Source organism: Lepisosteus platostomus, chromosome 6 (genome assembly GCF_059453375.1).
Source record: "Lepisosteus platostomus isolate fLepPlt1 chromosome 6, fLepPlt1.hap1, whole genome shotgun sequence".
NCBI classification, from domain to species: Eukaryota; Metazoa; Chordata; class Actinopteri; order Semionotiformes; family Lepisosteidae; genus Lepisosteus; species Lepisosteus platostomus.
In genome coordinates, this window is record NC_142616.1 from 7,948,760 (window position 1) to 7,974,742 (window position 25,983).

The 25,983-nt window shown below is 41.0% G+C and overlaps 1 protein-coding gene and 1 long non-coding RNA gene across 4 annotated transcripts; one reads left to right on the forward strand and one right to left on the reverse strand.

The window, feature by feature from the left end:
* Positions 1–1,642: 1,642 nt before the first annotated feature.
* LOC148659997 (uncharacterized) lies at positions 1,643–25,653 on the reverse strand. The gene is made up of 10 exons (XM_088638131.1): positions 25,499–25,653; positions 20,492–20,809; positions 19,993–20,259; positions 19,522–19,653; positions 18,406–18,455; positions 17,593–17,785; positions 4,226–4,561; positions 3,268–3,534; positions 2,398–2,515; positions 1,643–1,762 (listed from the first exon to the last, which is right to left on the reverse strand). Exons 1-10 carry the CDS (start codon positions 25,536–25,538, stop codon positions 1,696–1,698), a joined length of 1,788 nt encoding a protein of 595 aa, XP_088494257.1. The 5' UTR covers positions 25,539–25,653; the 3' UTR covers positions 1,643–1,695.
* Positions 6,376–11,954, forward strand: LOC148659998 (uncharacterized). 3 transcript variants are annotated; one of them, XR_015939348.1, is made up of 5 exons: positions 6,376–7,039; positions 8,470–8,579; positions 9,183–9,503; positions 9,738–10,016; positions 10,482–11,954. It is a non-coding gene; the product is annotated as an uncharacterized LOC148659998 (long non-coding RNA). The 3 variants fall into 3 exon arrangements; XR_015939347.1 differs by lacking the exon at positions 8,470–8,579 and having other exon boundaries at positions 6,464–7,039; XR_015939349.1 differs by lacking the exon at positions 8,470–8,579 and having other exon boundaries at positions 6,464–7,039; positions 9,738–9,958.
* Positions 25,654–25,983: the final 330 nt, after the last annotated feature.

Here is a 25,983-nt window from a genome sequence, read left to right on the forward strand (position 1 = left end):
AAATAGCAAACGTTGAGGGAAAAAAATAATTTGAGATTCGTATCATTTTAACAGACTTAATTTCTTGCACGGTGCTTGATACATTATGATTTTACACTAGAACACCAGAAAAGTACACATCTCCAGGTTATTACACACAGCAAATCTCTGTGCATTAGGAGTACAGGTTGTGAGTCACTTACCCAGCAGAAGAAGACAGACTGACAGTGCACGTGTGAGATATGGGAATTCTCCAACTCCACACATTCTGTACGAACAAACAGATCAAACAAAGCCTCTTCAACTGAATATTCACGTTTGGAATGCAGAATGAGCCTGAAAGGTTCCTCTTTAGTTCTGTTTTACTCCAGTGAAAAAACTGCTTTTAAAATTGGCTGTTTTAAAAGATGACTTGCAGCTCATTGCATTTCCTGTAATTGCCCTAAATGTGACTTCAAATTAAAGTTGAAGAATTAAAAATCATTGTTCAAGCTCATCTTCTACAGCATGGGGGGGCAGAAAAGGTATATGAGGCTCTTGGCCTGTGTCTGACCTGCTCACTTCCTCTCAGTCTATGTGGTTTGCTTGTCTACAAGCAGAACAAATATTCATGTCCTTACAATTGACAAGAACAACTTCTAAATAATTTCAGACTCCCCGCTTAACAGGGAGACTCTACAACTCCCTTACTGGTATATTGACAACTCTAGATACAACTCCGTATTCAGACATTCCCTGATGTCGATGCCAGAGATCAAATGAGACAAGAGACAGATGAACTTTATTGAAATAAAAAAAATGTGTTTATTTTCAGGACTGTATACAATAAGGACATAGGTTCATTCTTCTTTTTTGAGGAGTAGTAATTGGTAACTAGTTCACAAATCAATATATCTTTTCTTTCATAGAAAAAATATATATGAAACATATGTAGAATGTTTAGTGCAATAAAGATGTTTATACACCCAGTACTCTTGTACTTGGTGTTCTGTATTCAAACCACAACTTGCTTTAAACCACATCATCATGCATTCTGTCTTGAGAAGAGTCCTTACACAGCCTGGTCACAGGCTCCTGAGTTCTAGTGCAGGACCATTGTAACCTTCATACTTTCAGCCACCCTCCTCAGAGGACACAGCAGTCCACTGCTACAGTCATCTGAGCTCTCACTCCCCATCCCATCACACAGTGCAGAAAGAGCACCAGATGCTGTACATCTTCACACACTGACATGTAATGTATATCCCATATTAAATTACAAATGTAAAGCAACAGTTATTTTACAAGGGGGTTCAATTACCTTGTCTTGCAAAGAAATGGACTCGGTACAAAGTAAAGCAAAGTAATTTGGTTAGATCCTTTAATTAATGTATTAGGGTTGGTTTGAGATGAGAGATGAGAGAACTACAGCCTGGCTGAAGGATGAATCTGACTGAACCCCCCCCTCCCTCACATTCATAAGGAATGAGCTGGGGAGCTGCTGCAAGGGTGAAGCTGGGGTGGTGGTAGAGGTGTGAGAGAAATGCCCAAAGGGAAGTCCAGAATACAAGGTAAATGCAATGTATATTATATGTACAAGAGTGAAAGCAGCTGACAGTAGGATCTAAAATACGTCCCATAAATCTGTTATGAAAACCAGTTATGAAACAACCTGAAACTCAAGAAGTCCTTAGTTAAGAGCACAGTGTCCAGATTGTTTCAGCTTGAGTCTGGTGGTCAGAAAGAAGTTTCTGCCTTTCTGAGTTCTTGACCCCTCACTTCCTGTTTGTGGTCAGTTTCAGGTCTGAAACACAAATATCCAAGAAGAAAATTATCATAACACATTCTGTTCTGTAAAAGATTACTCTGTACCTACTCTGTTTTTCTTCAGTTTTTGTTTATTATGCAGACTGTACTACACTTTCTGAACAGTCACAGCTCTTATGTTAACAGAAGATACTGTAAACTGATCACTCTATTCAACCCATCCATGTACATGATGTCTTTACCTGGAGTTAACATCATGACTGCTGGCCCATAGAATCGGGGCTCCTGAGTTCTCTGGGCACATAAAGTGTTGGAAACTAGAAAGAACTCTTGCTCTGTGACTTCCTTAGGTAGGTGAAGTACAGTATCTGGAGTCATATCTGTCAAAGTACTATCTGTAGGTCTGATTAGGGTAGTGGAAACTTTGCTTTATAAACTCCAATCTAACAACTTTAATAACATACAGAAGGAACTCTACACTCATTTTTCTGAGTTCCAAAACCAATATTTATGAAAAATGAAAATACTTCTGTCTCATGTACAGTATGAAAACAGTTTCCCCAAGAAGAAATAATGTCTTGCCTTTTATTTCAGTGTGCTGTATAAGGTTAATAGAACATTAATACTAATGAGCTCCTTTTAGATCAGAACTTCAGACACAGTATCATTCACCTGTTCCTGAGGGTCTCCCTGATGTGGACGCCAATGACAGCAGACACCATCATGACCAGACCTACAGAGAACAGAACTGTCTTCCACACACACAGCGATATTTTTGTTGTTCTGAAGTCTGAAGTAAAATACAAATACACTGAGGAGAACAAACACTTTAGACGGCCTTTGAACTTTGATCTGACATCAGTTTGTATCTAAAATGTATTTTGGAAATGGAGATTGGTTATCGACAGGACATGAAATGAATAGGTTTCATATGCTGCTTTTCTGTATATATTGAAAAACAACACCCTATCTACGTTATACGAGGGCAGAAAACCAGTTTTGAAATGACTTATTTTAATATGTCTGTGTAGATTTTGGTAAACTGCCTCCCAACTGCACTTAGAAATATGGGAAAATATCACAAATATCACAAAATATGAAATATCCTATCATTTCAATGTTACTTAAATAGCATAGGGAGCTAAAACTAATTTGTGTGTAAAACGTATTTTAGATATGTGAAGATTGATTAACCGCATGGAATAAACAGGTTATACAGTATGTGTTACCTTTCTGTATATATACAAATACATTGGCACATGTACATTATCAGGAGCAGAAGCTCCTAGTGAATATTAACATGTCTGTCTAGTTGTAGTTAGTAAAATCAAAGAGTTCTAACTGTAATTCGCCTTATTGTACAAAGCACACTATATACCTTATACCACACTATATACAATTACCACACTATCTTCGATATTGCTTAAATACTGTAGGGTGTTGAAACTACATTTAAAACTTCCACACAGTATTATCCATTCTTTACAGCTCTTATAAACATTAGCTTAAATGACCATCAGTCCCATATGCTAAGATGCTTACCTAGTGTGTTGCAGTCTGCAAGTGCAAAAGCAGACAGACTGCTCACAGGATTGAAGGCTGTGCAGTTGTAGCTGAGAGCACTGTCTGTAGGATGAGCTATGTGCTCTAGAACAGCAACACTGGTTGTCCCAGGAATGATACGCCCACCTTTCAGCCAACAAAAAGAAACATGGCCGCCCCCTGTCACCTGACAGGTCAGAGTCAGAAGACATCTGCCATTATCCCTATAGACCACCTCTGTCTGAATCCTCACTGCTTGGATCAGCTCTAAATAGAAATTTAGAATTAGCCATTACAATCAGCCCATGATCAAGTTTGTCTTCAAATGTTTCTTCTGTTATCTTGGAACAATATAAAATTTAGATTCTCCTGGCTGGAGGTGCTGACCTGTGTCATTTCCCTAATGAAATTAAGAGAAATTAAAAGAGAAAACTTCCAACGTCATTGCAAGATAAATGCCGCTGTTCCTGGAAATGAGATACAGACATATATCTGGTCTATACGTGATTGTGCAAGAGATACATACACTGATGAAACATTCATTAGTGAAATTTGTCATTTTTCTAGGTTTACACTTACTAGATGAAGTGTTTGCCAGCAATATAATTTAACAGAACATGGTAAGAAAAAGATTCAGAATGTAGTTATTCCAAAATCCATTTCCACTACAATTAGTAGTCAAAAACACAAAGCAAAATGTTTGTGGCAATTGTGACCATTTTAATTTAGCAGCAACAAAAGTGACAATGACAAACATAAACAACTTAAAGCTTAAAAATACCAGCGTTGTTCCTCACTTACTCAGTATGTCATGATGCATTTAAAACCCATTAGTAAAACGAAGTTCACTGTGTGTAATATCAGTTATAACTGGTTTAAAATATGAACAATTCATTTTATATTCTAAATGTCTGCAAGAACAGATAAAATCAAAAAAGAAAATAAAGTAACTTCTTACCGTACACCTGCAGGTTAATGATCTTTTTAGGGATCCGAGGTCCTTCCTGACTGATCCCAGTGAACGTGTACGTTCCAGAGTCATCCAGGCGTAACTGAGTCAGTGTTAAATCTCCACTCTGATCACTCACCTGTATCCTCCCCCTGAACTGAGGGGACAGATCTGGGTTTGTTTTCCCACCAGTAAACTGTGCAATAGCTTTCCCTTTGAATTTCCAATCCATTGAGACAACGTCTTGGACAGACACACTCTGCACACCAGAAGGCAGAGTGACTGTTCCTCCCACAGCGCCTGTGACATTCTGCTCAGCAGACACTGACAAGGGCAGATTCACACCTCAAGCAAAATCAAATAAAAAAAAAGATTTCATATGATTTTAATAACTGTTAGTTACAATCTAATTAGCTTATTTGCATATATCCAAAAATTATATATCATTTATCCATAAATGACCTATTTTTTAACAACCAAATGAAGTCTAAGGGGACTGCGAATTTCAGTAGTCAATTGCATATTAGTTTATCTTTTGGTTATTTATTTGAGATCAGTTTCAGCTAGGGGTATCATGTTAAGCTTCTGTAACTCACATACTTGTATTTCACTAGGAATGGCAACGCCCAAGATCAAAGCATGATGAACTGTTCTGGAGCGGATATCGGCTTAACCCGCTTGGCTGAGGGCCGACCTCCTGGCCAGAGGACGAGGAGGCCAGGACCCCCACGCAGGGTGACCAAGGGGCAGCTGCAGAGGTGGAGTTGGGGCGGAGGTGGGATGCAAAAGTCGCACGCGAGGGAGAGAGATATCACGTTGGTAATTATAGTGTTCTGTGGAGGAAAGACGAAGGGAGTGGTTGCTAATCGCTGACGACTGGGAATGATTGAGTGTGGCTGTTGTCATCCCTCCCGAACTTTCATTATAAAAACTCTGTAAAGTTCGTAGACATTTTCCCAGCACTGGATGTGTTTTTGCTTTTATTTTCTTTTTTTAAGTTCTCACATCTAGATAACTATTTAATTTATTTTCTTTTTTTTGACACACTGAAAATTCTAAAAATTCTGAAAACTCTAACAGTAATAGTTTATTTCCAAGTGCTTTCCAGGAAAGGTGGTAAATTAGATTTGATTATATTGTAATTCACATATTTACAATAACTTATTTTACCGTTATCGTTATCATTAAATATGTCAACAATCATCACATCTTAGCACAGACGTCCGCAGCTGAATTGCTTTGCATGTTATGAAAAACCTACATTCCAAGAGCGTTATTAAAATAAACTGTGGGACTCACCATACAAAACTACATAGAGTCCCATCATCAGAACAAGATGAACCCCACACATTTTCCAGCGCAGTTTCTTAGTTGTTAGTTCCTCTTTGGCTGCTTCTGTCAGCTTTGAAAAACACTGCAAGTCTCATATATTCCCTTGTTTTACCGCAGTACATCAGCTTTTTGCAAGACCATAGTATTTCCTGTGGGCTTTCTTCAAAGTGGGTGTATTATTAGATCTGCATTTCTACAAGGGTTGGTGGCAGAGGAAGCCTCATGCCTTTATCTTTTATCTTACAGGCGGATTCAGAAGTTTCCATACTGTTTTCCATATTAAGTTTCTATATTGCTTACACTTATATAGTGCTATATATTCTGGACAATCCACTCAAAGTGCTTTACAGGTAATGGGGGATCCCACTACCACCACCAGTGTGCAGCCCCACCTGGATGATGCAACGGCAGCCATAGTGCGCCAGAACGCTCACCACACATCAGCTCTCAGTGGGGAGGAGAGCAGAGTAATGAAGCCAGTTCAGAGATGGGGATTATCAGGAGGCCATGATTGGTAAGGGCCAATAGGAAATTTGGCCAGGACGCCGAGGTCACAACCCTACTCTTTTCAAGAAACACCCTGGGATTTTTAATGACCACAGAGAGTCAGAACCTCAGTTTTACGTCTCATCAGAGGGACGGCGCCTGTTTACAGTATAGTGTCCCCCTCACTATACTGGGGCATTAGGACGCACATGGACCGCAGGGTGAGCGCCCCCTACTGGCCCTACTAACACCTCTTCCAGCAGCAACCTTAGCTTTCCTAGGAGGTCTCCCATCCAAGTACTGAACAGGCTCACACCTGCTGAGCTCCAGTGGATTGTCAGTTGTGAGTTGCAGAGTGATATGGCTGCTGGCTAATATTATCCCTCATGGATAGCATCATGACAAAATGTGCACCATGAAGCACTGGCATTGGGTACATTAATATTCCTACAGACGGTTACGTGTTCCCTTTTCAACTATGATAGAGAACACCTCTAACGTAACGTGTAACTTACAAAGAACATGGGTTTTGCGACATGCTAGTTTCAGGCGTTTTGATTTCTCTTGTCTACTGATGACTGCGTCACCACATTTTAATTACTGTGCTCAGAATGAAGAGTGTTCCTGTTCCTACACCTTACATAGAAACTTCTTACTCCAGGAGCAGACATGTATAGTACCTTCATGCGGGAAGCTCCTTCAGCGAGCGGAAGTGTGAGATTGCACGCTAAATCGTATCGGAAATCGTAGTAGAGTTGACAAACGGTTTGAGAGGGGAGCTGTGTCAGCATGTGTTGGCTGCAAAGAATCGAGTGAAGGTTGACATCACCCTCAAAAGCAAAAAGAAGAAATGCAACTTTTTACACAGGATGTGGTGAGCATATAAAAAATTAAAGATTAATGTTCACAGGCCCATTTCCATTTGACCACTGAGATGTTTGCCAATGCTAAGATACAGAAGTATGATTCTCCTTTTGCTTGTCAGCGTAGTTTCGGCGTCTTCAGGTAATGTAACTATTTTTTTAACCGTTTTCACTGTCACAACGTTTTCTTAGTGCTTGTTAAATGTATTTTGTGGAAAAATACATTCCAAGTATGACCTGGGAAAAAAGCTGTAATCAGTAGTCTAACCGGTAAAATGACAAAGAAGTGTCCCGAAGAGTTTCAGTGAAGTGTGTCACAGCAGGCAGTGTAAAGATTTTCAGCTGCAAAGTAGGACGGATGTTTGCTGAGATATAGGGGGTCTAGATTTTGGGATCAAAGCAATCGTAAAGTTGACCTTGGTTTAACTTAGTTGATTTCTGGAGAAATGATTAAGCGCTAATCAACAGTCCCGAAAGACAGAGAAAAAAAGAACAGATCACAAGAAGAGGCAGACAGGAGGACAGAACGTAAAGCATGGGCCAGGCGAGAGGTCTATGCTCGAGATCATCCGAACGGACCTGATTGGAGCTAACTGTTTGAGCCTGGCTAAAATAGCTCGCTGTTCTGTGTTTTTTAGGGGACTTGGAGTTCCTGAGTGAAGAACCGCTCAGTTTAAACCAGCCACTCCTTTTTTAGTACATGTATTTCAAAATAGGGAGATGGATTCACATTTTTTCTGTGACATCTGGCTTTGGAGTGAGAGAGATTCATTCATAGGTTGTATTCTATTTAGTTTAGAAGGCAGATGATCTCTTCTTTGGTCTTTGCAGGCATTATGTAAGAGTCAAATACTTGGTAGCTGTCTGGGGTTTTCTGGGTGGTCTAGATGTAGGTCTCTAGGTTGCCTTGTCTGTACATACTGTACATAGGAAAGCTTTTGTGTTATATGTGTGTAGTGTAGCGTGTGTCACTGTCATTGTTAATAAATTTTTGTTTAACCAAGCGTGCCTGAATTATTGCTCCTTTCACCAAAGTTGTGCAAGAGAACAAAGAATTCACACGTCTCTAACAATACCAACCTCTGGGGTGGGTATATTCCTGGAGAAAGTTCAAGGATCTGATTATTTATTGTACTTATTAAGTAACCCACTCAGTCATTTCCTAACTTTCTCCATGTTCATTTCCTCGCGTTTGTAACAACAGTGATCAGGTGGCCTTAAGAGGCTTCGCATCTAAAGTGTTTTTAGGTCTTCCCACTTTTCCACCTGGAATGAATCTCTATTATTTCCATTGCAACTTACAGAAAATGTGTTTCGCAGGTTAGTGATTAGTGACACTGTATTCAGGAGCAACATCGTATGCACAATGTTTGGAATAATTAGTTGTGTGTGGGCACAGATCCTTGCTCAAAGGAAACACACTAAAAACGGATACCATAAAATGTGTTTGCATTCAAGGACTTATTCTTCTGCATTGCATTAAAGGAACAGACTAGATCTGTGATCCACAAAGGAATTTGAATGTTTCTGTAAAATTAATTAAATTAATATTCATTTATTTTTTATACATAGATGAATCGTTTAAGAATCTGTATCATCTTTGCCTGTTCCACTTGATTCAATAAGCTACAAAACTGCTCCTTTCAGAAAAAACTTGAAATGCTGTTTTTTCTCTGCACAAGGTAATGTTTAAGCTACTTGGTCATAGTTTATTTTACACTCTCCTATCTGCTCTTTTAAAAACTACATTTGTTTCATAAAATAATTTGACCACAGCAAAACCTTACCATATAAAGTCTGAGAGAAATGATCATGAACTCTTTTTAAATATACTTAGTGAAACTAATTTACAGCTCCCAGAACTCTCATTTATTATGAGAATCAAATGTAAAAACAAGAGAGATCATCCATTCAAAATAAATGTTTGACATCACTCTATGTTAATGGAGATGATTCTCTAAAGACGCGTCCCATTTTTACAACTAAAACATTTACGTTTAATATGAGGACTATATGAGAACATGATGGTTTAGCAGACTCTGAGTTTAGCAGTGTATGAGAGATAGCCCTTTGTTTTGAATAGTTATTAAATTGAGCATAATTGAGCATTTTTATGCACATATTTAAGATCCACACTACAAAATCATGAGGTTCCGTATGGTTATTAATAATTCTTTGAGGTGCAGAATCAGTCTCTTAAGTTTTAAGTTCAGTAACTGTAAAAATGAAAAGGTCTTTTATTAACTTTCTTTCTCTTAAGTACTTGTATGTCTTTCTGTTTCTAGGTGTCATTACTGACATTCTTCCAGTCAGGCTCTTCAGAGTAAGAGGGGATTCAGCTCATCTGACTGTTCCAGGAAACGAGCAGCTGAAATTCTTTTGGATATCATGGTCTTTTGGATTCAGTAACATAGCCGAATACACGAAAGACTCAGAACGTGTTTTGCTGTATCCAAAGTATAAAAACAAGGTGCAGTTTAACAAGAAGGATTTCTCTTTACTTATCAATTACCTGGAGGAGGGGGACAATGGTCTTTTTAAAGCAGTGGTGATTGATATATTTGGAACTGATACAACTGTGGCAGAGTATATTGTATATGTTCGTGGTAAGTGCATTTAACTTTTATTTCTCATTCATTCTGGGTAATGAATAAGATCTATAAGATCAATTTTCTTTCTTGTACATCGTGCATATGCCACATAATGATTCAAAGAGGACATTCACTTCAATAAAATTTGTATATGGACCACAAGAAACTGTTATGTCAAGGCACAAAAATCTGCTTCATATGAAGCCTTCAAATTTCTGCACTACACTGCTTGTTTCTCTGTCCTCACAGAGAAGGTGTCCCCGCCAGCCCTTCTGGTCAATTCTACTTCCCTCAAGAGTGAATTCTGCAGCTTCTTAGTCATGTGCTCCACTGATGGAGCAGAGTCTTCTACCTACTCCTGCAGGCAATCTCACTGCACTGAGATCACAGCGAACTACAGCAGGTCCCCTGCTCTGCTCATCGACGTGTCTACGGATGGGAGATCAGTGGTGTGTAACGTCAGCAATCAGGTCAGCTGGAGCATCAGTTCAGTGGCTGTGAGCGACAGCTGTCCATTCACTGCCAGAAGTAAGGGTGAATTCTCAGGATAATAATAATACATTTTGTTTTATATAGCGCCTTTAAAGATGGCTTCTCAAAGCGCTTTACAGAATGACAACAACAATAAATAAAAAGAATACACAAGATAAAACACAATTGGGGCTTGGGGGACAGTTAGGAGACATGAATTAGAAGAGCGAAGGTTGCGAGGTGGGGAGTAAGGCGATAATAGTTCAGACAGGTACTGAGGTGCCAAGCCATGCAGAGCCTTATAGGTGAGCATGAGGATTTTGAAGTCCACACGGAATTTGACAGGAAGCCAGTGCAAGGACTCCAGGACAGGAGTAATGTGAACACTTGCACTAGACCTGGTCAGGATTCTAGCTGCCGAATTTTGGACAATATGACAGTGTATCAGTCATGGTGCAGACGTCTATTTTGATCAAAGATTCCCATTAACTAATGTATACAATTCTGTCCCTTTCCTTTCAGACACCTTTACTGGTTTTCCGCTGTGTCTCATGAAGATCATCGTGCTCTCTGTGGGGCTGGTCTTCATGGTGGCAGCTGTTATTGGAGTTCATGTCTGGGTCAGCATTAAATCAAGCTGAGTACATATGAATCAACCATCTTACAGAAGCAGAAACACCTGTAGATGCCCCAGGTATAATAAAATAAGGTCTGAATTGGAAGTCAACAATCCCATCTCAAGGAATGCAGGCTGTTGTCACGATGGCTACTCCTCCTCTGAAGGGCGCTCCAGCTCTTCCTCGTTTGCCTTATTCCCCGCACCTGTCCCTTGTTCCAGCCTCCTTCCTGTCCCCCTTTAAAAGCCAGACACAGTTGCCAATCGAGGCTCTGCATCTGATTCCCGCATCGTGCGAACCTGGGACCTGGATTTGTCTGGCCCTGTTATGCTTTTAACTTTTTGCCCCTGCTCCCGTTCCCGTTCCAGTTCCCGTTCCCCCTGCCGGTCCCGACCCAGCACCTGGTTTTAATCCCTTGTTTTGGATGGATCACCCACCCATGGACTTTTGCTTTCGTTTGGATTCTTCTTTGGACCTCTTCTAGGATTGTTTGCCTCGGCCACACCTCCCTGGATCACCAGCACTCCATTGGACACGCCCCCCTGTCTTTATTCCCGTCTCCTGCATGACTTATCCCCCCGTGTTTTCTCACTATTCCGGATTGTGTCGTCTGCATAGGGTACGAAAAGAACTGTTACCTGACAGCTGTTGTATGTTTTCATTCAAGTTGTTAAACTGTCTGTCCCTCTGTAGGGATGCAAAGAGTCAAGGAACTGTCCAGTGAAGGTTTGAGATGAGCTTAATACTGATGGAAAAAGGCTATTTCCAGAGAACACTAAAGAGACACACAAGGTGTATTTTCCACAGTGTCCCGAATGGCAACAGAGTCCAGCCACAGTCGCCCAAATTTAAAATTGTAATAAATTATTACAATTTTACAAAAAAGTATCTAAGAATCTGAATTATTGCTTGACACAAAAATGTGTCTAGGATGTAGAAAACAGACTAGAATCAAGGGCACGAGGTAGAAAAGGAAAGGGGAAGTCAGGCCTAGGGGTCTTACAATTTAAAATTGTAATACATTTTGGTTACCATGTTAAATTATTGCATTCAATTTGAAATTGGTATTTAGGTTCTAGTACTGTACTTTTTCTTTTTTTAATGGCATCTGTTCTTTTTTTTATTTCAAAGACCAGGACACTAGACTTAACTTCTCTTGGAAATGTGTCTCATAGGTTAATTGTTAATGACTGTATCCAGGAACAAGTTTGTATACACACTGTTGTAATATTTTTCCCATCATGAGTACTTTGTGAGTTCAAACAGCAGCTTACAAGATTGTGAAACAAATTTCACAGCGTGATATAGATGATGCTTCTTCCTCTTTCTTGGAAAATACAAATCAAATGAATAAAATTATGAATTAATTTACTAACAATTCTGCCTTTTTGTGATCATTTAGGAAAGTGTTTTGTAGACAGAACCTGAAAATGGAAATTGACAGAAATCAACAGACGTGTTATTTTAGAATTTTATAATTACCAGCAGCCAGACGTTGAAAAAGATACACAGCTTCTTTTTGACAGTATACAGTTCTTTTTTCTACAGTGTTATTTTGTAAATTATCAGAATACATAAGCTTAAATATTGTACATTACAACACATTTAGAAAGCAATATAGAAATCTGTAACATATCCACAACAAAAAACTTCAAAAATAGTAATTAAATTGCAAAGAGCTTTAAAAGATCAAAAGGAATATACAACATTTCTAATTAATTGATTGTAAACTGATGCTAACACACTATTATGTAATTACATTCAACTAAAACATTTAATTTAGTCTGTTGTTATTGATGCTGTTGTCTTTTAACATTTCCTGTAGACACTTAAAGACATTCATCATCTCTTTAGTTGCATACAGAAAAAAATATCCTTCAGGATGTAGTTTTTGTTACTTTTAATTTTGATAGATTGCTTACAGTATGGAAGTATTTATCTCACCAAGATGATTTCAGCTCACATGTTCGATTCAATTGGAGTTATGCTGTTCAATGCAATTGGAGACCAAAATGTTCTCCCTGAAGCAGACACAAGCGAACAAAGCGACCAGACTCACAGGGAACAGAACTGGCCACTGTTCCAGGGCGGAACGGTGGCTCTGTGGCTAAGGATCTGCGCCTGTGGAAAGAGAGTGTCACGACTGTAGTCCCTCCCCCTTAAGGGCGCTCCGGCTCTTTCACTTCGGACTTGATTGTGTGCACCTGTCCCCTTTTTCAGCCCGTTCCCAGTCCACCTTAAACGCCAGACGCCCACTCAGTTCAGCGCTCTGCTCTGGTTTTTGCACCAGGCCAGTCCGGGACCCGGAAGCGCCTGGTCCCGTTAAGGTTTTAAGTGTCTGTTCCTGTTCCCCCTGCCGGTTCCGACCCGGTTCCCTGTTTTTAATCCCCTTTTGTCTTCGTCTCCGAAGGACCACCCGGTTTTGGACTTATGCATTTGGATTGTTTGCCTCGGCCACACCTCCACCGAACACCAGCGACACGCTCCCTGTTTTCATCCCCTTTTCCTGCATGACTTTTCCCTGGATCGTGTCATCCGCATAGGGTCCGGAAAGAACTGTCCGTTACAGAGAGTTGCCGATTCAAATCCTGTGGCCGGCAGAGGAATCATACCCCGTTGGGCCCCTGAGTAAGGCCCTTCACCCCTACTGTTCCAGGGGTGCTGTATAAATGGCTGACCCTGCGCTCTGACCCCCAGCTTCTCTCTCCCTGCCTGTGTGTCTCATGGAGAGCAAGCTGGGGTATGCCAACAGACCAATTCCTAATGCAAGGAATTGTATAGGGCTAATAAAGTGATCTGATACTATCTTATAAGACTGTCTTCAGCAAACATAGTGAAATCTATCTGGTTGAGACTTGTAAGTTTCTGCATACTGTACCTGAATGGAGAATGCCAACATGTTAATCAGTAAACCAGTCTTTAGTGAGAACATTTCAACATCTACAGTTCCTTTTCCAAGCAACAACTGTGCTCTGATCTCTGAAATGGAACCCTTTCTCTACCCCTTAATGGGATCTAACCTCTAAATGGTGTTCTTGCTTTACAAAAAAAAAAGTCTGATTTGTGTTCCTAATGATCTCTAGATGACTTTAATATAACAAATCATCTGTTTAACAAATCACAGGTAATTTGCTCCATCCATCCATTTTCTAACCAGTTTATCCAATACAGGGTCAAGGGCCAGCCAGAGCCTATCCCAGAAAGCAACAGGTGCAAGGCAGGATACGGCCTGGACGGGACACCAGTCTATCACAGGGCACACACAGACACATGCATTCACTGCAGGGCCAATTTTCCCAGGAGCCAAGTAACCTACCAGCATGGCTTTGGACGGTGGGAGGAAACAGGATACGACCTGGACGGGACGCCAGTCTATCACAGGGCACACACAGACAGATGCACTCACTGCAGGGCCAATTTTCCCAGGAGCCAAGTAACCTACCAGCATGGCTTTGGATGGTGGGAGGAAACAGGAGCACCCAGAGAAAACCCACTCAAACACGGAGAGAACGCGAACCTGACACAGATAGCACCCCAGAAATTGAACCCAACAGCACTGTGAAGCAAAAATGATAGCTACGTTGCCATTGTGCTGCCCTAAATTGTTCCAAGTATTTAGAAATAATAATTATCCAATAGGTGGGTCAAACTGAATTACCCATATAACTTATACTGTTTTTTTGGCAAAGCGATCAGAGAGCGTGTTGCCCCCTATCCAACTACCCATCAGACTCTGCACATGGTGGTCCCCCTTTTCACAGCTGGGCAGACGGGAGCAACGGGTACAGTCCCTCATTCAGCAGTGTTGGCAGTGAGGACTCGAACCCACAACCCATGGGTTCAGAAACATCCCCACCACACTACACTGCCTCCATATAGACTTTATAGTGCCCGTGTTATGTCACTGTGCTCACCGGTCAGGATGTGGCGACCGGAGAAGAGACGTAAATCCAAGTGTTAAGGTCACAGCGGATTGGATGTACAGTCAGCGTTGTCCCAAACCGTTGTCCAAAAAAAGCCAATATACCCCAAACAGCTGGTCTTCCGAAAAGAGTGGCCATGAGGCCACGAGGCAAAAATCAGGAGAGGGCAGCAGGAAGAGGAAAAATGAAGGTCAAAGTCAATCAAAATACTGACTGGCAGACCCACAGATTGACAGACTGACACAAACTGACGGACCGATAGAGTGACAGCAAGGAAGAAAGGAAAGAAGGAAGGAAGACTGGCAGGGAAAGACATCGATGATTGGCCGTTCCACAGCCGGGGAAGCAGGATGAAACGCCTCTAGAAATGAGGTGATTGGCAACAGTTTGAGCCAATCAGCCAGTCCTCACGGTGACGGCTCCTGCGGTGGTTTCAGGCCGTGCAGTGATACGACTGGGGTATGAGAGAGGGGTGGTCCAGAGGCCTGCATCCCCCCAGGCATCACAGCCCTGTAAACACTTCAGGTGCTGGAGGTCCCTGCGCTAACCCAGAGTTTTGTATGTCTCTGCTGCCACCTAGTGCTTATCTCTCTCTCAATCAAAATGAAAACAAGAATTCGGGGGAAATAAGTGAGGTCTGTTTTCTCATAATTATTCCTTTTCATTTTTAGAATTATGGATTTCTCATATGGTCATAAATATTTAAAATACCTTAGAAAAGCAACAAAAATAGTCAATTAAGTAGTGTCAACGAGCTAAAGGAAAATGCCATGGTTCTCATCCACATTTACTGTAGTCAAAGGAAGGTAATGTGCACAAAAGCACAGTAAAATGATGCAAAAGAGTCAGGGTTCAGTATTAAATAGTTCTATATGGTAGTACACGTGTGTATATTATATACAGAGCCTTGCAAAAGTATTCAGACCCTCTAAAAGCTTTCAAATGTTGCTGGATTACAAATGATGACTTGCACGTCTTTTCTCCAATTATTTGTACTGCAAGCATAAAGATTTTAAAGATTTGTCAGCCGTATCTTCAAGGAAGTCAAAAGCTGAAATATGCTGCTTCCGTAAGTATTCAGACCCCTGTGCTCTGGCAGCTCCAAAGGTGAAAAAAAATCACCCTAATGAGGGTAATAACTGCTTCGCCATTGGCCTCTGCCTGTGAACCATTGAAGTGACTGTCCTACACGCATCATCAATTGTCGTTGTGTACACTTTTGTACACTTTGTACAACTGCAAGGCATTGTACAAAGTGAAACGTTGTGTTTCTTTTCTTCTCTTTTCAGCATGGAATAAACATTTGCTCGCATATGCATATATAATTATATACATTCTGTAGGGAAGAAATTGAATGTACAGTATGTGTATGGCATGACGCTACAGTTTGCTCTAGTGACTGGCAGAGTGAGCTGAGACTGTCTGCTCTTGTATTTGAGTGGTTTGAGTTGTGAGATTAAATCTATTCCGACTGATACCTGCGCTTGCTGGTGCCGTATTCGTGTATATGCTGTAGTGTCTATTTTACTAACTGATTTTGACTCTTACAGTTCCGCCAGGCTGATGTGGCGAAAAGGAACTTTGTTCTCAGCTGCCTGATCGGGTTTCAGTAAAGGTTTAGTTGGGGAAGCAGTACGGAGCACTTCTGCTGGGAAATCCCCGAGCTGTAGGAAAAGAAAGAGGAACAGCTCAATGTACGGATGGGAACTGCACTTCTCAACCACAGAAGACGTCTCTGTTTAGAAAACAGGGAATCAAAACTGTTGAGCTTGCAAAGCCTGGAAAAAAGATGAAGCAAACTCGACAGACAGCAGAAATCACAGTCACCCCCACAGCTTGCTGCGTTACTCCCTGCCTGGCCGTACCACAGGGTTTAACACCAAAACAGACCTTTTAATAATCAGCCGGCATCCCAAGGGATTGCTAACGTTTGTTAGAAAAATATTTTATTTTTATAAATTAAAAAGACAAAAGTGATAAACAGGGGAAGAGGAATAAATATAAGTCTCTTGACAAAACTTTGCAGGCTTTGGTACTATAGCTGTTTTCAGTAGCACAGACTCTATTAGTTCCACCGGTATGGGAATGTCCTAATGTACAGTAGGATACTACTGACACGCTGTCCATAAGGCGCGTTGTGACTGTGGATTTCTCCCTTCTGAGTGGACTTTTCAGCTTTCAGGTCTTCAGTTCTCTGTGGGTTTCCCCTGTCCCCTGGGTAATTAAAGTGCAACTGCAAAAATTGTGACAGTGATGCAGTTCTGGTGAACCACAACACGGTTTAAAGAAATACTGCATAGAAATAGCAGTATGTATCATTCAGCTACAGTCACAGTGAAAGCATTTACTGTACATTCTGGCATCTGCATTTGTATTGTTAGTAATTTAAGGGGTAAAGTTTATAGATCAAATTTATCCCTATGTTTTTGGATGTTGTCCAACACAACTATTAACGGGAAGTCAGCACAAATGCTTTTCTTGACAAGATGAAAAGTATTCCCAAATAGGGTTCTGTCCTCCCAGAGAACCCCACAGATATAGTCAAAGCAATCTTAAAGAATTGCAACATCAGTGGAACTTCCGGGGATATAGTCAAAGCAAATTTAAAGAGCAATGGTAGTTCCGGGGAGAATATACTGTTCGATCAAACCAAATGGCGGACGAATCAGGGAGGAAGAGTGTTGGGGTCACCATGATCGGACTTTGCAGAGCACAAGCGGTTATCTCCCGCAGTGACACCTGTCCCACCAGCCAGAGGGTGTGTGGATCCCTTATTGGTTTGATCTCTCACTAATGGAAGAGAATCACTCTTCACAATGCAGATGGTGCCATGATGTGTGACAGTGATCATCCCTGGCCGTCTTCATCACATGCTCTATTCTGCAGTGTTCCCTCTTGTCCATTAAAGCACAGATCTACTCCTCTTCATCAGATGTGAAACAACTTGGCAGGTCTGGTCTGGACAGACTACATACCTGATGCTATTATACTGCCATCCCAGCTTTGGTATATTCCTTAAGGCACTAGGAATTTCCCAGCACCACAACCTGGTCAAGAGAGTATCGTCACCTCCAGGAACTAAGCAGCTGTGTCACCCAGTAGCGTTGCTTGCCTCAATACTCTGGATGAGGACTGCATGGCTGTCTCTTTTATTAAATTTCTGCACGGTGCTGTATATACTTCTGGGATCTGATTCCAGGCTCTGTGGCTTTCCAACGTATCTGTTCCCCTGCATCACATCATACACAGTCTGAATTCCAGAGGAGGGGAGGTTCCCAGGTCTTTCCTGCAAAAAAGGCGAGACAAAAGAAACCCTTTAGCCAAAAAATGAGAACAAAAAAAGGCAGAAGCAAGTGACCCACATTCTTTCTAATCTAGAAATCTGCTGTCTTCTGTCCTGATTCACCTAGCCAACTGCGCGGTAAATGTGAACAGCCAGAAGAATCGAGGGCGAGAGTCATGGATGGCACTCGTTTGAGGCACAGAGGCTTGGAGCTCAGCTGTCAACTGTGCCACTAGGGCAGAGTGGGCTCCTGTCAGCTGGTGTGTCCTCCATTTACTGTACAACAGCGCCCCCATGTGGTTGGCCCCGCTCATGAACACATAAGTACTGTAAATAAGAATCACATAACTCTTCCAAGCAGGGGTATCCGATCCTGATGCTGGAGTGCTGTTTTTTAGCTGTAAAGGGCAGCACCCGATGTTATCAAGCTAGTCCCATTAAAGCCATTAACATGATGAGCTGGAATAAAGCACTTGCAGACACACTGGCCCTTTAGAACCTAACCACTGAGCAACCATGCTGCCCAATACTTCTAATAATATATATATATATTTTGGTTTTCTTATACAAAGTTTTTCAAATCTAGTCTGGGGAGAAGGTTCTGACGATAGTGACAACATTACCTGCCCATTGTTCTTCACTGTTTCATACATGCTGCTGGTTTGCTCTGGGTCTATTCACATAAAAAGAGAGAGGTCATTGAATTTGTATTAAATGTTAGAAACTCTGTGTGAGAAACAAAGACTTTTTGTAGAAATACCCCCCATAACTCCAAACAGCTTTGACATCAGGATTCTATTTTTTCATCAAAAATGGAGACAGTCTTTCCAAGTAGGAAACGTCACAACTCTAGTCTTTGGGGTTCAGACTCCAGCAGGTTTTCTCTGTTTCCTTAAGTCATAAACAGCTCTTCACCTGAGAAAAATGTTGAACTGATCCAGTTGAGATAAAACAGGACCAAACCCCAAGATCTAGTGCTCAAGGACTCCTTTTTTAAAGTGTAATCACTTTTGTTTGTATTAAAGAGTTTGATTCTTAAAAAGCTTAGGGACATATGACAGGGAATGACAATACAGTAATTAAGTGAAAACAAATACTGTCATATGTATTGGTCACCGCTTTCACAATGAGACAGCACTTAAAAATTGGATTTTTTTCAAACAAGTCTACAGCTATTGAAATATGCAATGTTTTAGGAAAATATGTATTTCTTCTATTACAAAACAAAGGAAAATTAAATAGCTTTCTTTCAAGAAGTGTCTTGATCTCATCTGATCACTTGGATTAGATCAGGTTTTTTTTTACAAACACTGATAAAATAACAAGACTGTATTTAGCTTCCAGAATGTTCGTGAAATGAAAATCGTGTTACCGTCATGTGTATTTTTCGAAAAGCCCATGTGATATACATGGTTACGAGGGAAAGTTAAGAGACAAAAATCACCAGTGCATGCATGACTACATTCCCTAAAGAGACATGACTCTGTATAGTACATTCTGTACTTTCCTGTTGTAATCCCAAGCAATTGAAAGCCTACAGAATCATGCACGAAATATCACCTGCTTCTGGAAAGTCCAAGTCCTCTGTTCTTCACGTGCTGGTGCAGATCTAACAGGGTTTATTGACCATAACAAAATCTAGATCTCTGATACTGATGTGCAGAAGCCCAAAGGAGTATTTGGCAACATGTCTGTCTCTAGTTCTATTGCCTGTTGAATTTTGTCTATAGAATGAATACCTGTATTTGTTTTGCTGAACTTTTTGAACTTTACTGTAGCGCAGATGCACATTAAGATGACGATGATGAGGAGGATGATGACCAGGGTTATGCCGATGATGATGATTTGAGAGATGAAATTCTTTTTCTCGCCTGGAACGACGGGTTAATCTCATCAGTGACAGCACAAACGAAGGGAACAGGCTTGATTAGAACAAAATGATGTGTCAGGCAAAACGTGAATTTTAGAAGACATAAAATTTTAGAAGACATAAAAAGTCTTCCACCAGACACTTACTAGTGCTATCACACTTGTGCTGTCACTCTTACGTGTGCCATCGTGCTTAATTGTGCTGTTAAACTTACTTATGTTATCATACCTACGTGTGCTATCATGCTTGCTTGTGCTATCATACCTACGTGTGCTATCATGCTTACTTGTGCTATCATACCTACGTGTGCTGTCATGCTTGCTTGTACTGTTACACTTACTTGTGCAGGAGTCTTTTAGTGCCACAGATGTGGTATTCCAGCTGACTTTGTTGCTTGCATTACACACAATGGCACCGCCGTCCAGAGAGACATCAATTTGCAGGCCTGAAGCTTTGGTGTAATTCTCCAAAACCGCATGACAACTAAACTGATTGCAGGAGTAGGTTGCCCAGACCTCTCTACCAATGGAGCATGTTACTGATACATTGCAGGAATGGCTTATGTTAGAAATGTAATTCACCAGTAGTTCTGGGGTGCGCACTTTCTCTGAAACAGAAATACTGAAAGCTCAAGCATACTTAAAAGTAACCGTCGTATGAATAAGCAGACATAAAGGGACTGTAAATACAATCAGACAGAAATTACAATCTAGATAAAAACTGTCCCTTCTTCGCACTAGGCAAAATAAGGCAGCCTAGGGTACTGTAGGGCCAGGATCAATAAGGTTTCTGGATCAATGTTTTAAAGTCAAGCAAAATAAGAAGCTGAAGACATGTACCTTGTATTACTATGCTGTACTCTGCCACAGTTGTATCAATTCCATTTATATCAATCATTACTGCTTTAAAAAGCCCGATGTTCCCCTCCTCCAGGTGACCAATGCGTAAAGAGTAATCCTTCTTTTCAAACTGCGCCTTATTTTTATATTTTGGGTAAAACAAAACAGAGTCTGTGTTGTTTGTGTATTCCACTATGTTATTGTTTCCAGACTTCCATGATATTCTGATGAATTTTAGCTGCTTGTGTCCTGGAACAGTCAGAAGAACTGACTCCCCTTTCAATCTGACGAGCTCTTGAGGAACCATAGTAACAACACCTGCAAATGGAAAGAAACATATTAACCAATAATTCGGGGCCTTTTCGATTATTTTGTCTTTGTCGTAAACACAGTACCAGTCTCAGGTCTTTTAGAGGCATTCACTGAATTGTGTCTCTCAAAGGTTTAGCATAATTAATACACAATTCATTATTAGCTAGTTTTAGAACTCATTTTTAGAATTTTTTAGCTGTTTACACTGAAGGGGAGTAAACTCCCTACTTACTTCAGGTACACTTTCCACACAACTTTACATAGGACACAATTTCCATACGTCGAAAGGCACTCTTACTCTTAAAACCTTCACACTGACCACTGTTGTCAATATTATTACAAGAGGACAGTGATAATATTGCAATAAAATGAAGATATTACAATATTATTATTATTATTATTATTATTATTACAGTATACCATGCAGTAATTTAATAAGAAAACTGAACTTTTCAAGTGTAGTTGGCAAATATTCACAACACCAGCATTTTGTTCAGCCACCTCAAAAAGGGTGACACTGTGGAAAAACAAAGTGGAAATTAATTCCGACAAGTGAAGACGCACACAGGGCAACGTGGAACAAGCCCGAGACTGCACACAGCTTTTTACAAAAAGTCGGCTTTATGGAAGCCGGTGAGTAAGTGTAGTCGCCAAAGAGCTCGCCTGTGTTCTAAAATTTGATAGCTGTCAAAGTTCAGTTTCATTTAGAGATCAACCAACTAAATGCAAACACGAGGCGCTGAGTGAAGGTAAAGCTTCTTCAATATCTCGTTTTTGTCCGGTTAACCTCATTCAGACAACCTTAGAAGACAGCAACCTTCTACATTTGTTTTTTTTTTTATTCAGGGCCTCCATGGTGCATGTTGGCACAGTTTAGATTTGGCACTTCTGTGTTTCGCACTTTTTTTTAAGCCCCTTCAATTTTCGGCAGATTTTCTGTGGGGAAGTGGCTTCTGAACAAAACTGTTTCTAAAGATCAGTCCCACTCGGCATTGCGCGCCTCTGCGGACAAGATCTCGAGGTAACACAGACAGACCCCCGGCCTTCTGAGGAGGACCAAGAAATGTGTTGTGAAAACGCGGGAAGAAAAGGGAGCCTTAACTTCATGAGACACAGCTTCCCGTGGATGTGTAGATGGTCACCCATGCTATCAAGGTTATAACTTGATGTCTGCTTTTAGAAAGGAACTAATTGCACCATATTAACAGCCCCAGCAAGACCACCAAGCTACACAGGAAATGTCGACTTTTCCCCTCAAGCTTCCTGTTGACAGCTATACTGCCTTTGTAGTTCATTTTGCAAGAAGTGTGAGACCCTTTGTCTTCTGACATTGCTGCACGCTGTGCTCTCTTCCTTGATCACTAACAGCCTGAGTCTAAATAATCTAAAAAACACAAAATGGTCTAAATAAGAAACCTAGAAGCTGAAAATGCTTTACAAGGTGATATTGAGAAAAGAATCGTATTTATTAAAAGTTTGGGGAAGACCTAGATTTTCCCCACTGCAAAACCTTAAATTTCGTATCATGTAGTTTATTGACATTTACTTTTTTTGTCAATGGCTCAAATAAAAGACACAAGTACCTTAACGTACAAAACGCAGGTTGCTGTAAAGCATATCTGTAGGAGCAAAGAGCAGTCTTGTCCAGTCAAGGAAATGAATATCTTAGCCATGGCAAGATCTAGCATTTGTGTTTGTTTAAACCAGTGTTTTCCACCCATCACTACAAAATCCACTATTTGATGTCCATTTTCCATTGAGACAGCACAGAGAATGCTGTGAGCAGGTGACCAAAAACTTAACCATCACGGGACCAGCTTTGACCTAACACAGAAGTAGTACATGTTTAATTCCAGTTGGACATTTCATTATTCCATTTAATAAAAATAATAATAATAATAATATACTTCCTATGTATAAATTCTGTTCTGCAGCATCACTTGACATTGTGAAAACATAATCAATTGATTTCTTAAGGTACAGGGTGGCACAGTGGAACATTGCTGCCCTGCAGCGCTGGGGACCCAGGTTTGATTGCTGGGGTGTTGTCTGTGTGGAGTTTGCATGTTCCCCCTGGGTTTGCCGGAGTTTTCCTCCGGGTGCTGCGGTTTCCTCTCAAGGTACGAAGACATGCTGGTGGGTAAACTAGCGTCTGGGAACACGGACCCTGGTGCGAGTGCGAGTGTGAGCGGTCTGTGTCTGAGTGCGCCCTGCGAGGGACTGGGGGCCCGTACAGGCTGTATCCTGTTGTTGCCGGGATAGGTCCGGCTCCCCTGCAACCCTGAATTGGATGAATGGGTGAGAACGTGGAGGAATGGATTAAGATAAAGAAGGGCCTAGCTCCCTCCAGGATGGGAAATTACTATCCCCGACATTCAGTAAATTACGTCCCAGGTTTCTGATAAGCATGCTATTCAACTTACATTGGGTAACATGATACATTTTTGCGGGAAATCACAGCTCAAGCCTTTCGGTTCTGCCTTCTTAATTGTGCCATAGCTTTTTATTTGAATGAGCAGAAGAGAAACTCTCTTGGTCATCCCAAGAAGAACTGCCGAAACCAAGGGCTGCCCCACAGTAACACTTCTGCATTCATATTCGTCATTATGTTATATTATGTGTGAGGCAGAAATGAAAGGAGAAGAGTAATTATTTTGTAAAAATCATTCTTCCCCCTCGACACCTACTTTTCATGTTATTTTCTGGAGCAGGGGACCACGATCCTGGTCCTGGGGACCTCAGATGGATGTAACTGACTCTTCACCCAGTAAAACACACTACAGCTCTGGCAAGCACTTAAGCTTCTGTAGCAGGGAGCTGGAACTTTGAAATAACTTAGTAGAAAGGCAACAGTCAACAGATTTAACAGCTGGAAATTAATTAAGAGCTGAAGAACTTCCCTTAAGTTAGTCAGAGAATTCTGAGAAATGTATTAATAGAGATACCATTGATCTTTAAATAATGTAGTCAGTCACATCTCCGACAGCACCATGTGGGTGACTTTGCTGCTATCTGGAATGACTGAAACATTAAGCTCTTCACCCTTACATTTATTTGTGTGTTAAGTTTTGTTGCGGGAGAGCTTGCGAGGTAGGCTCATCGACAGGTCGCAGAGCCACTTAGTTACAAAGCCGGTCAAAGCATTTCATCAACTGCATTCTCCGTAGGGCTACTATTTAAGTTAGAAGGAGCTTCTCCGTTATTTGGAGATAATGAGTGAATGCATGTCTTCGGTGCTGGGAAGGACCCGACAAAACCTCTAACACACGTGAAATTTCAAAAAGAGTCAGGTTAAATCAGTTGGTAGACTGCCCAGATTGGAAGAAATAGAAGAACCCCGAGACTTTGTGACTTTCAGGGTACTGAGTTTGAGACACCTGTCGCTAGAGCTCCAGCCTCAGAGCGCCCGTGATTGTGGAGTTTTCACCCTATCCAAGATCTTAATCTAAATCTTGAACCTAGGTTTACTGGACCGAAAACCAAAATACTGTAGGTCTTAACTGGAGTCAAGCCACACATTGCAAACAGAACGAAGAAACGAAGGTCTTTTCCCCCCCCAAACCTCATCCCTCGAGCCTACTCTGGAGTTCCACAGCACCTTGTTTTTCATTGCGGCCGAGCCAGTTAATTATTCAATTGGGTTTATCGAGCCCTTTTTGCAGGACTAAGCGTGTAGTTGATAACTAGAAGCCCTGTAATAGCTGCTGGAGCACAGAACCAAGACCCGGAGAGGAGGAACAGTGCATTGCATAGCTTCGCCGTCCTATAAAGAGCGACGTTTTAAAAAGGTGAATTCTTTATAGATGTGACTTCTTCAGTCGACATTTTAAAATGACTTATTTAAACATGCTCCTATAGGGTAGATCACTATTTCAAAACAGATTGTAATTTTGGGTTTACTGTGCTGGCAGTTAACTTTTCTTCCCCTCAAGAGCTTCCGACAGAGTCAGAAATCAGCAACCTCCAGCACTAAATTATTCATCCCCAGTGGGGTAAAGTATTTTGGATTGAACTAGATGCTTTTTGTCCAGAAAGACTGGAAAAATGGTGGTATTAAGTTTCACTTAATTTTTAGTTAAGATATTTGTATACTAATCACTCTCAATTCTGCAAACATAAATCAATGCAAAACATAAATGGATTTAAAACATGTCTTTCTGACTTTACAAATACTAAATGTTTACATTATGTGCACACAACACCATCAGGTCTCCTTTTAACTGTCTGTTAACTTTTGAAAGTCTTCCGATTCTTTTTCCTAATGAAGTTTATATGGGTATATAGTCACTCTGCCTATGTGAAAAAAACATTGGATTTTAAACATGATTCTTACTGTATCTGGACAGTACAATTAGTAAGTAAAATTAAGTACATTAGTTTTTTATACAGCAGTTACACCACAGTGGAGTGTCAGGTCTCAGGTTTTCCATTGTCTGTCCTTGATTATAGCGTGTACTTATTTCCCTTTGAGCTTCCTGAATTTTGACTGACTGGTTTATCAACCAAGAGCTCAAACTCTTTCAAAACCGTTAAATAAAGTCAGCGAATGAGACACTGTTCGAAGCCAAACACTGCTACATCAACATGTACGCAGACATCTTGTCGTGTCTGGTACATTTCACAGAAGTGTTTTTTTTTCCGTCTAAAGATGTGATTTTAGTTGAAAACTTTCACAGAAAATAAGGTTTACGGTACCTGTGAATCGAAGGATCATAAGCAGTGATAGAAAGCGCATTGTGTTGAAGTCAGACGTCCCAGCTTTGTGACAACTACAAGCAATAAAAAAGTACTATCGTTTCTTCTGCGGGGGCTGCAGATTATTATCTGGGGGCGGGGGGAGTGGAAATTATACTGTAACGCCCTCGCCTGGTGGTGAGGAGGAAGCGCCCCTGGGGGCTCGTAGTAGCGATGGGCATGCTGGAAGTGGTAGCCGGGAAGAGTCTGAGGAGGGTCAGCACGATGACCAGCGGCTGACTCTACCTGTGTAAATAACGTCCTAGTAATTCTAGTGCCCTGTGTAGTCCTGTAAAAGTGTAGTGTGTTGTTAGGTAATTACCACCCTAAATATGTGTACGTGTTCCGCCAGTCTCCTCATGTGTGTGGAGATCTTGTGTTTGGTTTTGTGTGGTTGTAAACGAATAAAGCTTAAACTTGTTTGTCATTCGCGTCTCCACTCGTCC